This window comes from Nyctereutes procyonoides, unplaced genomic scaffold, assembly GCF_905146905.1.
Source record: "Nyctereutes procyonoides isolate TBG_1078 unplaced genomic scaffold, NYPRO_anot_genome, whole genome shotgun sequence".
Lineage (NCBI taxonomy): Eukaryota > Metazoa > Chordata > Mammalia > Carnivora > Canidae > Nyctereutes > Nyctereutes procyonoides.
Window position 1 is genome coordinate 23577080 of NW_026575128.1, and position 16363 is coordinate 23593442.

Consider the following 16363-nt stretch of genomic DNA (forward strand, 5'->3'; position numbering starts at 1 on the left):
AGTTCTACTGATGCCAAAACGATAGCACAGGGGATCTGCAACGGATATGTCTTCATTAAAATGTCACTGTGACTTCGAACGTTTGCTATCAACAGAGGTAAAGAGTTTTGAAAACTTAAAGTAAAACCCCCAAAATTTCTCTGACAAGAATATTAGCTATTCTTTGTTACCCTTCAAGCCAACTGATTTCACTGTATGGGATGAAGTGTTGAGCAAACTGCATTTGACTCACAAACTTGAGCAACTATTTCCTGAATTTTATTTTTACGTAAACGAGAGAAAGGGAAAAGCTATATTTTATATAGCCTGGATCATAAGAGATAGCATAGCCTATAGTCTGTGGAAGAAACTCTGAATTTGTTATTTGTTAGATTTCAGCTGATACTGAACTAACTTGTAATTTATTGAAAAACCTGTGCAGCCCAGGAAACCATCCTGTTAAGAATATGCGTGCTCCTCAGATGCCACTAAACGTATAACATAATTCTCGTTGCTCTTTTACAAATGTAATGCCGGTTGCTGATTTATTATATCATGATGTGCTCTCCGCCCTGTGTGCACGCAAAGTATCTGCTCAGATGCAATGATCTTCCTCTAAATTCATAAGGAGTGATATGTAATCTAGTATTTAACTAGTATTGTTCTGTATTAAACAAATCATTATTTGTGCTGATTTCTAAGGAAAATATTAATCATTCTGCATAGAACTTATCTTCTTACATGATTAAGTCTCTCACTTAGGGAACAGCTCTCTATCCCCTAAAGTTACAGCCCAGTAGGTGGGACTGACGCTACTAGCTCAGGACTTCACGTTGAGATCGATATTTAGCTCAAAGTATCGTTGCTAGAAATGAGTAAAACTGTAAGGGATTCTTCACCATAGTCTGCTAATTTCATTGACATTTCAGAGTCATTTTGGAAAAATAAAATTATTTGTGAAATGATTTATACATATATCCACTGTTCTACGCGAATTGTTATTATCCAAATCTACATTTTGTTTAGATTACAGTTTTTTACAGTTTTTACAGTTTAAGAGACATCTGCTATTCCTTTTCTCAGATGCCAGGTTCTGCATGGTCCTAGGCCTCCAAATGTTTATAAATAAAGAAAAGAAGCAGAATTTCACAGTTGTGCCCTCTCTGATTTCTTGAATTTTGAAAGAGCTGCTGCAGAAAGATAAATATTGTTCAGTTTTACAAAACATCACATTACATTGTAGGGATATACAACTCCTATAATGGATGGGTTAAGGACTCAAAAATATGCAACTTGAGGATTTAAATAATGATTCCTGCTGCTATTTTAACATAGCGTTACTGCAGAAAGCTAATGGGACCTACAAGCGACAACATTAGAGAAAGTTTCCATGACCTGAGGTTAAAAGATACCCACTTAATTGTCGTCAAAGGCTATAGAAGCACATGAGCACTTCTCAAATTCTTTTAGTGGAATCTGAATGTAATCAGCCCCAGAAACAAGTATACTCTGGTTCTGGGTAAGTTGTTTAGTTATTTTTGCTCACACTCAAAAAATAAAAATGCACACACAAAAAAAATCCCCAAAACAAACAACTAGGACAAAAGAGTCTATAGAGTTTTCTTGTTTGTTTTTATTTATTTATTCATGAGAGGCACAGAGAGGCAGAGACACAGGCAGAGGGAGAAGCAGGCTCCCTGCAGGGAGCCTGATGTGGGACTCGATCCCAGGACCCCGTGATCACTCCCTGAGCCAAAGGCAGGTGCTCAACCACTGAGCCACCCAGGCGTCCTGAGACTAGAGTTTGAGTGTTAAAAGCCATGCTTTTAACAATAAGAAAAAGATTCAGCATATTTTAAAGGCAGATAGGCACATTCCATTTAGACCTTTCTGCTTATTTATTACTTTCAGAAAGCAACACCACCTCGTATAGGCTTATGTCTCTGCCTGGCTCCTTGGGGTCAATCCACATTTTAAAATATAGCAATAGGACAGATCTTTAATAGCTCTTATTAAAATTCCTTTTGCAACTTTTAAGCAAGGAGAATAATTGTATTCAGAAGTATGTAGGGTTTATGTAGACTGTCTTTTTGATTCGACAATTAAGAATAAGGACTAAAAAATATTATCAAACAATTTATAAAATTAAAATCACTTAAATATTAACTGGGTTTTAAAAATATTAATCACTAGATCCTGGTTGGACAGGAGTAAGGATTTATAGGAAGTTAACTGAGGTCAAGACTATAAAGCTAGCCTGTCTATAACCTCCTCTGCAAAGGAAAGCTTGCATCTCCCCAACTCATTTGTATGCGGAATAATTGCCCATTTTAGGATTTGCTGGGTTCATTCACAAAATTATTTTAATCAGCTTTTCTTTAGCTAAGAAACACCTGGATTTTGCAACACAGAATTATGCATCTCTGCATTTTCCCCTTCATACACAGGTTTGCTTTCTACTTCTTCTAGAAAGACCCAGTAACAAACTCAGAAGGACTATGAAAGCCCACAGCGTCTACCAATGCACAGAGTTTGCCAACATCCCTTGTGTTTCCTTCCTCTCAGGAGGCTACTTACCTGCTTATTATTTTCCAAATAATTTAAACATGCATATATTATGTTCGGGATTCTTACATTCCACATAGCTTTCAGATCCTATCACTCAGCGTGTTTTTCCTATGTTCTTAAGGAAGACTCAATATTGCTATCTGAGATAAGGAAAAGCTTCTCATTTACTGAAAGCAAGTTTTCTCTTCATTTTAATATCCTAAAATTTCCTGCGAAGACCTACCAATATTTAAGAAATAAGCACATTCCTTAATAAAAAGCTGAATTTATCAGGATGACTGTTATCCCTGCTTTTTTTTTTGTTTGTTTTAAATGTCACTCAACATCATTTTGCAGTCACAGCTCATAAAAGCCTGTTTTTTTTTTTCTGAATTACTTCTTAGTGTTTCTAACTGCTGACATGTTAATACTTATGAATTCATAAAGGTGCTTCTCAAATCAAATGAGTAATACAATTCAATATGTAAGAACAATACTGGGGAAAATTCTAGATTCCCTCCAGCACCAAGCATCTGATGAACTTTGAGCACTATCCCTTGAGAGCCTTAGAGTTGGACTGTCTTAGATCCCTTGCCAATGACACAGAAGGACTTACTTCGTCCAGCCGCCGCTCAGTTCCCAGAGCCAGGAGGTTGTTGTACTCCCTTTCAAGAATCTGCCTTGCCTGTTAACGTCAAAGTACAGTTACCGTTGCTGAAGTCACATCTTATTTTCAAAATCACAGAGATTATATTCATCTGAGTCAACATTACCCATCCTGTTTCATTTATGGGGGCTTAAAGTTTTAGACCTCATATCTATAAGTCATTGTAACTTTTAGATTTAAATACAAGGCAGGGCAATGTTCTGTATTTAGTCTCTGGACAGCGGAGAGAGAGCCTCTCAGAGATGTCGGAGGTCAAGGGCCAGGGACCTAACTGAAAATATTCATCCAACTGAATATTTCATATAAGCTTGGCAATACATAAAAACAAAATAAAAAGTCCAGGCTGCCAATTTTTTTTATCATGTTTATGTTTGATATTTATCACGTTTCTGTGTGATATTTATCATGTCTATTCTCAAACCTGGCCAGTGATCATTATTTAGGGGAAACTTTTTTTTAAATAAATTTATTTTTTATTGGTGTTCAATTTGCCAACATATAGAATAACACCCAGTGCTCATCAATTTGGGGGAAACTTTAGAAAATTGGGATTCCTATACCGTATCTCTGGATATCTGATTTCTTAGGCCTGTGATGAAGTCGCAGGCTTTATTTTACATTTTTGAAGGAACTCTGGAGACTTCAAATAATTACTCAGGTTGGGGAATCAGTGGCACAGTCACTGCTAAGTGTCTGTCTAATTCAGACATGTGAATAGGAATGAACGCCTCTCAGAGAGGCAGAGACTGAAAGCCATCTGCCAGGGATATTGTTTTGGGAAATCTGGCATTCAGGTTGGACTACATAACCCCTAAATCCCTTTTTCTGCTTAATTTTATGATTTTGTTTTGGCTAGAAATCCAGTAAGCTTGAAATTAAAGCCCCACTGACCTATTTCAAAGTCTGAGCTGAGCTAACTCTCATTAGGCATCATGAATACGCAGCCAACTTTTACTTTTTTTCCCTAAAAGTTTAGTTTATTGTCATATAAACTAGGACACAGCGCAATTACGGCATAAAGGGGCTTGCCTGGGTGTTCTGTGTTGGAATCTGTAGTAATAAAGCTAAGCTGCTGTAGTCAAAGTTCTCATCCAGGGCGATAAGTGAGCCATGCACACCACTTTCAAGAATATTATTTGCATATTCTCGAAGTCCAATTGCTTGTATCCAGCGAATAACTCGATCATTGCTCCACACCAACACATCTAGGGAAAGAGGTGCATCATTTTAGGCTGCAGTATTTCGCATCACAAACAAACCTGCTGGCTTCAATGAGCCACAGGTGTCTGGCCAAGTAGCATTTATGCCTATCTCTTTATTCAGTCCCTGATGCTCCCAGCCCCCTTGGGTTGCATGTCTTCACCATTCTTGTAACTAACCTATGCTACTTTTGGCCTAGGGAAAAAAAAAAAAAGTTGTCCTTTGAAGAATGTTTGTTATCGCTGAAGAGCACTTCTATCACACAGAACGCAGTGTCTCAAAGTGTTTCCTGTTTTCATTTTAGAGCTCTTGGGGTCTGTCCAAAATTCAGTGTTTTTATCACCAGATGGGGGACATTTCTTATTTGTGTCTTGATACATAGCTCTTCAGTAAAGAGAGCAAGATGAGAGGTTAATATGGTTCTTCATCATGGCTTTTTAACCACTACTTAAATATTGAATATAGAAGAGATATTTTTTTTTTACCTGAAGCATAAATCAAAGAACAGAACAGTAAGCTAGAAGAGGGATTCCATAGTTTGCTACTTACCCCACTACCTTGAAATTCATTATTTTTCAATCACATACTCATGCAAAAATCAGCACTCAGTCAAGTCACAAGTTGTTTTCCCTTTAGGTTGAGAAGTAGCATTTTATTGAGGGATAAAACGCTTTGGATTTTATTTTCTCAAACTAAAATCTTTAGAGAAAAATGTCATGTATGCCTTTCCTTAGACCAAAATATACCAAAGTATTATTTCATCTTCGATTTGTTCCCATTTCTTCTTATGAGTTGATAGCATTCTCCATAAAAACCAGTATAATAACTAGAAGAACCAGAGTGTTTCACAGAAAAGAAAGAATGTTAAGGAACTTAAAAGGGAATGTAAAAAAGTGAAAACGTTTTTTTCCTAATCCTGTATAAAGGGAAATGAAACCCATAATTTACTAGAGCAGTAAAAGTTAAGTTTTCCTGTTAATTTTTTTTTCTATATGAATGAAATGTATAGCTTTTCCAAAAAAAATATAAAGAATACTTTGGGAAATATTCTTAACCTTAACTAAGTTTATCTTCCCTCATCCTCCTCCATTTATGTTATAAAAGTCTATAAAAATCAGGGTAATATTCGAGGGTTTTTTTTGGGGGGGGGGACAGAGAGTGTTTATATATTGTTTAAGTTTTCCAAAAGCATTACTAATTTGTCCTCATGCATTCACTTATAGTCAAGCTAGGTTTGTATATACCATCAAAGCAATAAAGTGATACTTCGGCCCCATAGAGACCTCTCCTGTCATGTTCTCAGTCCCTGTCCTCATGTCAATAGTTACCAATATATTAACTATTCTTAGCATAGGTTAGTTTTGCTTTTTAGTTTTGCTTTCCTTAGCTGTTATCAAAGAAGTTGTACAAAACTACTTCTGTGTCTGTGTCTTTCACTCAATGTGGGATTCATCCGTGCTATGGAAAACAGAAGTACCTTGTTTATTTCCATTATTTAGTACCCCATTGTATGATTATGCCACAATTGATCCATTCTACTGGTGATGGACATTTGGCCAGATTCCATTGTGGGTTATTAAGGAGAGTGCTGCTTTGAATATCCATAATATAGATGCTAAGTAAATTCCACTCTCACAGTTTAAACCCCCACAAGCAATGGATAAAAATCTGCATCTTTACCAATACTTTGTATTTTTCATATGTTTTTGTTTTATTTGCTTATTTTTGGGCCATTCTGGTAAATTTGTTGTTGTTATGGGTTGAATTGTGTCCTAATTAAAGTCCTAATCCCCACTACCTCAGAATGTAACCTTAGAGGTAGGTTCTTTAGTGAAGTAATCTAGTCAAAATAAGATTATTAGGGTGGGCCCCCAATCCAGTATGATGATTTCCTTCTAAAAAGGGGAATTTGGAAATAACATATGCATATGAGGAAAGCAACATGAAAATCAAGGCAGAGATCTGGGCAATGTGTCTAAAAGTCACGGAACATGACGATTGACAGAAGGCCACCAGAAAGTAGGGGAGAGGCATGGAACTCATTCTTCCTCACAGCCCTGAGAAGGAGGCAACCCTGTTTACACCTTAATCTAGCCTCCAGAACTGTGAGACAATACATTTCTGTTGTTTTCCAGACAAAGTATAAAGAATGCTTTGGGAAATACAGTAGCTTTTTCTATTGAAATTTTAAAGTAGCCTTTATTTTTAAAGAGTATTTTTAAGTTTATAGCAATATTGAGCAGAAGTAGTGTTGCCATATACCTCCTGCCCCCATAGGTGCTCAGCTTCCCTGACTATAAAATCCTTCACCATAGTGCTATATTTGTTACAACAGACAAATCTGCATTGAGTCCTTGGTTAACATGAGGGTTCACTCTTGGTGGTTGTACAGGTTTGGGCAAATGTATAATGACATGTACTCATCATTACAGTATCATACAGAATAGTTTCACTGTCCTAAAAATCCCCTGTGCAACATTTATTCACCCCTCCCTCTTCACTAACTGTAGGGAACCACTGATCTTTTTCCTGTGTCCATAGTTTTACCCCTTTCAGAATGTCATATAGTTGGAATCACATGCTATGTTTTTTGCAATGTAATCATATAGTACTTTTATTTCAGTTAGTAGTATGCATTTAAGGTCCCTCCATGTTTTTCTTCAGTTTGGTAGTTCATTTTTTTTTTAGCCATATTTAATTTTTATATACAGACCCTACCCTACTAAGTTCACATGTTAATTTGAATTATATGGCATATCATGAGATTACCTGGGTTTTCTATTTCTCTTTTCTAATCCTTATGTATATTTTTTAGTTAATGAGGAACATGTGAAGAAAGACTCATAATGCCCACTTCCCACAGTCTTATTACCATTTCTGGCTCCAGTCAAAGGAGAAGGAATTTCTTCAGGGAATAGGACAATTATTGTCTCCCTCACACTTAATGGGTCTTTCTCCCCCCATGTCTTCAACAAAACAAAAGACTTTCTCAATGATCTTTACTACATAGAGAAATTTTACAGTATATATATTCACTGGGTCTCCCGGGTCATTCCTAAAGTGTATATTTTCATCTGAGTTTTCACTAGCTTGTTCTATTGAAGTGTTAAATCTCAGTAAATGGGATATAAGTTGGTTAGTATCATATTTTGATTACTTTGTTCAACTGATGATCACAACTGATTAGTTCTAACTATTGGTTGCACTAAACTTACACTTCAAGAGTTGGGCAGGTGTGTATGGTGACAGCATCAGTTCTCCAATTGCTTTCACTAAGTACAACATTTTTTAAAACTAATGTGACAATAGTTTCCTCAAAAGATAACAAAACTGTCCAGTTTTCTTTGCATCAAGTGGATCTGTAAATAAGAAGTCTTTGTTCTTTTCTAGAAATGGGTTTATATGCTGATAGTTTAAGAAATTTGTATTTATCATATTTCTGAATATATCTTCATTAAAAATTCCTGTGGTTAAGAGTCCTCTTTTATTATTTATAAAATAATAAATAGAAACTAATCCATTTACTTATAGGGTGAAGGTAAATAAGGCACTAATCTAAACTGTATTCCTTCAGAACAGCAACATACCTTTTTTTTCATCTTGTAAATCAGATCCCTTTCTATAAATTTGTTTTCAAGCAAAATTTATTGCCTGACTTTAAAGCTCCATAAGGATCCTCTTGACCTCAACAGTAAATGGCTAGATATCAGTGTTGACTGTTTCCTAGCAACAAATTAAATGTTTAGTACATCCTTGATGTTCACACAGTCCCCTCACTTCAGAAAGCTGTTTATTAAGGTCAAGGTTAATTAACACTTCAGATAATAACAGAGACCCCTCGTCAGCATCAAGAGTTATTCCTGCAAATGTCATTGGATCAGTTACAGGAAATAGGGGCTATTTATGACCTCACTCAGTCACCTATCATATGGAGCTGTCTGTGTATAATCATAGTGAATCACAACAGTTTTTCTCAGGGCTATGCTCCAACCAGCAACTGCCAAATACTAATATAATATCTGGTGTAGGGCCAAATGAGTCATTTCTCCTTCTCTTTTACATCTACCTTATATATGAAGCATTCCATGTGGTGAGACCAAACATAATAAAATCTAATTGGAAAAAATACTTCAGAAAGAAAACTAGAAAGTGGTATCCCATGGGTAAAATCAATTTGTATGCTAAAACATCTTTTGTTCGGTCAAGCACAGACTCCTTTCTAGGGTCTTTCTTTGATCAATTAGTTCCCAAATTTCAATTCAACTGAATGACAATGTACTGAAAACAACATGCAATTTCCTGGGGCCCCAAAGTAAAGTGAAATCAAACAACTCAATTTTGATAATGGAAAAACACTTTCTTGCTCCTAAGTAATGAGTCAAATGAACTGTTACAAGAAATCTATTGTGTGACGATCTACTTTCCAATGAACCATATATGGAAAAATATATTAACCAATCGCCTTCACATGCATTCAAGCCCATTCTACTAGAACTAATGTGCTGTCCCCAAACTGCCAAAGATAAAAGTAATTTCTGACATTGTTTATCACAAACGAAAATGATAGAACTTTAAGATAATACTAAAGAATAAAACAGCACTAAACTTGAATAGGAAGGGAAGGGTAATGTAAAATGCCATACATACTATTTTCATATCTAAAGTGAGCCCCAAAGAAGTGAAGATGAAAACAGAGACTCATGCCTAACTGTGAACAATTAATGTACAAACACCTATTGAATTTGATGAAATGCTTCCACATATCAACTCCTGGGTAACAGTAAATGGAAACATTGCTTGTATCCAAAAGCTTCCACAAAAAAATGTGGTTCTAATGAGAATTTTTTCCTTAAAAAAATATAAATGGACATAAGTGGACTGATGACTTTTACTGAAAAAGACCCATAGATAGTTATACCTAACAATTAAATTTTCTGTCAACAACAATAATAAAAGCAAAGTAGTGTCTAATAAGTATATGATCTAACACGTTCTTTTAAACAATTCTTTCCCCTGTGTATTAAGGTACTTCTCAACATTTAGAGGCTTAATTATTAAATAACCATACTTTTCTAATCCGTAAGAGTGTCTTCTCTTATTCAAATCAAACATTTTTGGACACACAATAGTTGTCCAATTAGCAATGCCTCTAAATCATTTCTTTGACTTAATAATTATAGCTGAAATTATTAATGGATTAATCTCACTTATTGCGGTGAAATCTCTATGTAAAATCTCTATATAATTTCTATAACTATACTACAAAAATAAAATTTGTAAACACTGAAATAAAATTCAAATGATATAAATTAAAGTGAACTGCTACAAATAAGTTAGATACCATGTTTCTCTGAATCATAGAGGAGACTGTTCTATTAAAAGTTTAACAAAAATATCTACATGGAGGCATCTTTAGGACAAACAGAATGTATAATTAATAGGTTCAGAGGAATAAATCTCAATTTTTAAAAAAATCAAGATTATGTCCTAGATGGGATATTCACCTTACAAAGTGATGATATCCTTTTTATGTTTTAATCATAAAAGCAATGGAAGAGAAACAAATGACACTATTCTAAATAGTGGCATAAATAGTTATGCTACCTAGTGACCATTGTAACACACAGAGCATTTGGGGTTCATAAAAGTGAAAGCTAAAAACCCAGAACAAAAGGCATTTGATATGAAAGAAAGACATATTACCTTTTATTTCATGTTGGCTTGCTTCTCGTCTTCTTTCTAGTTCTTTTCTGTCATAATTCAACCTCTTTAAGCACATAATTCCATATTGTAAACTTGTTCTGTCATTTTTTTTAAATAAGAAGAAAAGACATTGTATTTACTCAGCAGATAATGAATGTTCTTTTATTAAGCATAGTCAACACTATGCACCACTTCTTAGAGCAAAGAAATAATAAATTACATTTGTAATTAAATCTTTTAGTGCTGGTGGGAAATAAACTACAGTTCTTTGAAGCACACAATGTTTCTAAAGGGTAAAAATATTAATTTCAAAATAAGAAAACCACAGTCTTGGAAATAACCATGGGTTATGTTGTTCACCCATATGTCTTTGTCTTCCATCAGGCTATTTTGACATTATTTGCAGACAGATGAACATTTTAGTCATTTGGAAAAAAATAAAATAAAGTCACTGTTATGATGAAAGGAAGGAATTTATTTTAAAAAATGAATGCTTTCTTCTGAAGCTGATGAGAAAAATAATATAAAACATTAATAAGTTAAAACAAGATAGAGAACCGCATTATCAACATGAAGAGCCACCACCCCTCAGTGATACAGAGTATGTGAAAGAAATCAGCAGATACGAAATTCTGAGTGAAAGGATATTGTGGAAGAGTAGAAAACTGATTGATCCTTAAAGGTCAAGTAGCAGAGAAAGGGTTGTTAAAGAAAAGGTAGCACCATGAACACAGGGTTGCCAATGAAATTTTAAATGTGTGGTGATAGTGAGACATACTATACAGAGTTGGAAATCCACGCCAGGAAGGAGGAATAGGATTACATATGGAGAATGGGGTAACATTCAGGAAAGCTTGCATTCAGTGTAAGCTTGGAATACATCCAGGCTTTAGAGAACTATTTGGATGGTTTTCACAGGGGAAAGGATTGATCATAAGAGGTTTTGATGTAAGAAGACTAACCTGGCAGCAAAATCGGAGATAGGGAGACTAGGTGAAGCTAGGGTTAGGGGAATCAATGAAGGGGTCAATGCCGCAAAAATAAAGGGCACAAATGAACAACTGCCATGAGCATAGAAAGAAAATCCAGAAACCAGAGATGTTCAGAGGGAAGAAACAAGAAGACTTGGTGATATTAGACAGAAAGGATGTGAAAGAGTGTAATAGGAAAAAAAAGAATTTCTAGGCTTCAAGAGTAAAGAGCATTGTCATTCGTGATTTCTTGTTTAGAAACACACGCAAGTTTAGACATACACACTGGCCAGGTGACACCCAAGAACTGAATGCATTTCTAAGCTTTGCCTTTTAGTAAGAACAATGCTGAGTTAACATATTTCAGAATCAGAGGAAATCGGAAAACAAATCCAAGTTCATGGGCTCAATTATATTCCCTCAAATTCAAATATTGAAGCCTTGACCCTCAGTATTTCAGAATATGACTATATTTGAAGATAGTGTTTTTTTTAAAGATAACTAAATTAAAAAAAATAAAAATAAATAAAAGATAGCTAAATTAAAATATAGCCCTTAGGGTGGGTATTATTCCAGTCTCACTGGTCGGTGTCCTCATGAGAAGAGGAAATTTGGGGGGTGTCTGGCGGACTCAGAGTAGTGTGTGACCCTTGACCTTGGGGGTTGAGTTTGAGCCCCATGTTCAGTGTAAAAATTACTTAAATAATTTTTTTTAAAAGAAAGAGAAGAGGAGATTTGGACATTCAGAGAAACGGGGAAAGCACACACACAGAAGAAAGATGACGTAAGGACACAATAAGAAGGCAGCCATCTGCAAGCCAAGAAGAAACCGATCATGCTGACACCTTGATTGTGGACTTTTAGCCTCCAGAACTGTGAGAAAATCAATTTTTGTTGTTGATGCCATCCAATCTGTGGTATTTTGCTATGGCACCTTGGCAAACTAATTTAGCGGAAAAACCAGATAATACTGATGTAATAATAGTCATAGACATTAGGCAGCTGGAGGCTCAACCAATGGCTTCTGTCAAGTTTTATAGGTCATATGAAATCGTACTGTAAGGAGGATATATATTACGTTACATCACTGTCTGTCAGATGGAAAACTGGGTCATAAAGACAGTGGGATGCACTCTGCAAGTCAGTAGTACCTGCTTTAAGTCAGAACCAAGAAGAGCATAAAGATGAAGCTTGTGTATTTCCCAGAACCCAAAGCACCCCCTGTTTCAGGAATTCTTATTAAACAAAACAAAACAAAACTGAGTCATTATAATAATCATTTTTACCATAATTAAAAGTATACATATGAATAATATATAAACATAAGTATATATAAAGCAATTAAAACTCAGTTTAGTGAAGAATGGGAAACAGGCACAAATATGTCATCAAAGATTCTAATATTTGAATATCTAATACAACCACACAAGATTTGAGTTCAGGGACAGGGAACTCACTAACAATCTGTATACTATAGGGTAACTGAGAGTCATACAAAGCCGTTCCTTATATTGAACAGAAATCCTTCACCCTACTATCTGCATTTATCTGAACCAGAAAAGCACATGTTCAACAGAGCAAATATTATTCTTCCATCATGTAATAATATCAAACGATAGGAAAATATCTTAAGTCTACCCTTATCCAAGCTAAATGTCTTTAATTTATTCAACTTTTCAGGGTGCCTGGGTAGCTCAGTTAGTTGGGCATCTGACTCTTGGTTTCAGCTAGGGTCATGGTCTTAGGGTCATGGGATCGAGCCCCACATCCTGCTCCATGCTGGGAGTCAAGCCTGCTTAAGATTCTCTCTCTCCCTTTCCCTGGGTCCCTCTTCCCAGCTTGCACAGGTGCTTACTTGCTCTCTCTCTCAAAATAAATAAAATAAATTTTTAAAATTAATTCAACTTTTCCACCAGGCTCTTACTATTTTATTAATAACAATTTAATGACCATAAATTACACAGTTTCTTATTGTCACCTCAGCATATAGCAGAGCTTCTATTGTACCTGCCAATAACCACAATCTAAAAATGGCCTGTGAGGCCATTAATCAAAACTGAGATTTTTGTGCCAAGTATAAATCATATCGTTTTCACTTAATCTAGATTAGTTTTAAATCATAGATTCCCCATCCAGCATTTTAATAGTTTTTAAAGACTGTATCATCTTTACTTCTACTAAATTTAATCCAACAGTGTCATCGACTGTATTAAGATTCAAAACATTTCCATAAGTTTAATCGAAGATTTCCAATTATTGTGTCTTCATCATAACTTTTGTCATCAACATATCTGATTTTTTACACCATTTTCATTTCACTAGCTAATCAAGTGTTGGACAGGATGTGAACAAATAGAGTTTTGCAAGCCAAAACCATCTAGATTTATATTTATTATCATCATAATAAACTATATATAAAACCATAAAACAGACTGTTAACTATAGAGAACAAACTGAGGGTTGCTAGAGGCGGGGGAAGTGAGCAGGGGAGTGGGGTAAATGAGTGATAGGTATGAAGGAAGGTACTTGCTGTGATGAGCACTGGGTGTTGTATATAAGTGATGAATCACTAAATTCTCCTGAGTGTTAACTAAGTAGAATTTAAATAAAAACTCGAAACAAACAAAAAAAGAATCATAATCCAACTGACCATTTCTCACATAACCTAGGAAGATATCAGTGTGACATTTATGACATAGTATTACAACAAGCTTCTGTACCCCCTAGATGGTAAACAACTTGAAAAAAGAGGTTGCATTTTATTCTTGTGTCCTTATAGCTGCTTCACAAATCCATTCAGTACTTTTTTCTGAAAATTAATGCATGAATAAGCTAAAATACTAAAAGATTTATATGAAAACAAAGGCATTTTCTTTGCAGAAGAATTCCTTCTCACATTTTTTTCTAGTATCTACGTTATACAATTTGTAACCATTTTTAGAGTAACTTTTTAGAGAGTAACTGTAGAGACTTGAAACTGACCTAATTTTATTTTCAATAAATAATATCCTAACATAAAAACATACACAGATACAAATCACAAACATGGAATTTCCCAAAGATACAGAAAAATAAAAAGATTTACACTGCATGAGAATTATATACATGTGTAGTTATGGAAACTCTGAGCTCGTAATGTGTAACAGCTCTACGCTAAGTAGGCCCTGCAATTTGCTGCATGAAAATATTTGCCAAGTGTATGTCCACAGATGTTTCCAATAGCACAATTCTCTATTTCCTAGGCATCTCTTTTTGTTCTAGTAATATACACATTATTTATTGTTTCACTTTAATTACTGATAGAAAAAAAAAAAAAACAAAAACCTACCGATGGAAACTATCCACCATTTTTAAATGGACACGGAGATCTTTTTTTGTTAAGTGATCTAACATTCTTGCATCTACCAAGCATTCCATAAAATAACTTCTGTATTGAGGTAACCCCAGGCTGGGAAGCCATTCATTTCCAATCCACTCGTGGTTCATATCTCCGTAAGCCAGAGTCTGTAGAAAAACCGGACACTAGAATTGTTTTATAGCAGTCAAGTTTCTTAGCCAACAAGATGAGATGGTAATAGAAGTATATTGCATATTATAATAACTAACATTTAATTACTCTGCTATATGGGGAAAAAACAGAAATAACATTTACCCTTTAAGTATTTAATTTGACAAAATGGAACTCTGGGTACATGTACCATGGTATCTGCTTATAGAAAGTGATCGTGTTCACTTTGTATTCTTGGAAGAAATCACATCCTACACAAATATGCATTTTAATTTAAAATGGAATTAATGGCCTAATATAAATGCTGAGCTTAAAGATCTTTTGTATAGGTAAGTTTATTTAATCTAATTGATTTTTATCTGTCAGCTAATACTCCACCATTTCCTTCTCTTCTGTGCTACCACTACCCTCCCTATGGTATAATGGCAAAGCTCAGTGTGAAAAATAGAAACCTTGGTAAACAGAGGAAGGAGCTACATGGCTAGAGAGACAGAATGCTGCAGTCTGTGTGGACACTATTGTTATCTAATGAAGCACGCAGCCGGTGGTCCATAGAGGTCATTGGAAAGACTCAGTCTCTTTTAGAAATCAGTCAGTATAGACTCTGTATCTAGGAAGCAGGGTATGATCAAAAGCAAAGACAAATAATCTAGTTATTTAATATAACAATGTGAATGAACTCATCCCACCACACATTGTTCATCCAGCCAAAATGAAAACCATCAACCCTCACCTCTAGATTAATTTTTAAAAAGGACTATTACTATCTACTAGTTTTACAGTATCTTTTATTCAGCTCTTTATGATACAACAAATTCACAATTGTAATTATAACTTGTATTTCTAATGAAAGTCTTAGGTGCTCCATTTCTTCCATGTGTTCTTAAAAATGATGCAGTTCCTGCCAAAATCAAAACCAAATACCACTCTAATTTACTGAATGGTTAAATATAGGTCCTAGTAATGTCTACCAAAATTTTCTTATAGTCAAAGGTTTGAATCACATGCGCAATTGCAAGCATTAATTTTTTCAGGCTTATGTCGTGTGGAAATGTAGAAACATGTGCATGTACTTGCAAATGCACATGGTTGTTCAAAGTACAGATACTTGTCTCATATCGCCATCTCAGTTCATGGAAGTGACTTCTGACCTGCACTCCCAATGTGGACACATGTCCTTTGACCCCAGCCTGCCCACACTTCCCATTATACTTTAGAGTATATGTTTCATAAGGTTATTTTTTTTAACACCTCTTATTATAGCCAACTTGAATGACTCCTGATTATATATATTCAGGGGCGATTTCAGAGCAATTTAAGTTACACTTCATTCTTTTATAAAAGAAAGAAAATTTCCCTTTCGAAAGAGGCCAGATATGAAATGATATTCATTTTCTTTGCAAAATATCATTGATTTAAAAAGACATAGTATTAAACATAACAAATTCAAATATACATGTTAGCTGGATCCTAAGCAAAGTAGAAGATTTATAATATTATGATATACTACAGTTTCTTACTTTATATCCTCAGAGCGTACTCAATGATACTGTTTTAGAGTATATGAATTTCCTACCTGGGCCCAGCTTCCTTCCTCAGATTCTTTCTGTGTTAGCAGCAGGGAATGATTAATAAAGCAGATAAACATAAATTAATCTCAAATGAAGACAGTAAAATTATTCTAGCAGAAGCAAAATTGTTTGTTATTGAAAATGTTAATTATGACATAAGTAGATAAACACGTGGATCCTTATTCAACCCACAGTAATCAATTTAGCAGTTTAAGGT

General features: G+C 34.9%; 1 protein-coding gene across 2 annotated transcripts in view; it reads right to left on the reverse strand.

Moving 5' to 3' along the window:
• Positions 1-16363, reverse strand: part of PPFIA2 (PTPRF interacting protein alpha 2) — a 465700-nt gene that overhangs the window by 5655 nt on the left and 443682 nt on the right. Inside the window, exons 24-28 of one of the 2 annotated variants that reach the window (XM_055341560.1) lie at positions 16152-16181; positions 14396-14589; positions 10097-10194; positions 4223-4398; positions 3143-3211 (exon numbers count right to left, since the gene is read on the reverse strand). In XM_055341560.1, coding sequence (XP_055197535.1) covers positions 3143-3211; positions 4223-4398; positions 10097-10194; positions 14396-14589; positions 16152-16181 — 567 coding nt within the window. The remainder of the gene's footprint in view (positions 1-3142; positions 3212-4222; positions 4399-10096; positions 10195-14395; positions 14590-16151; positions 16182-16363) is intronic. The other variant, XM_055341561.1, reaches the window with a different exon arrangement.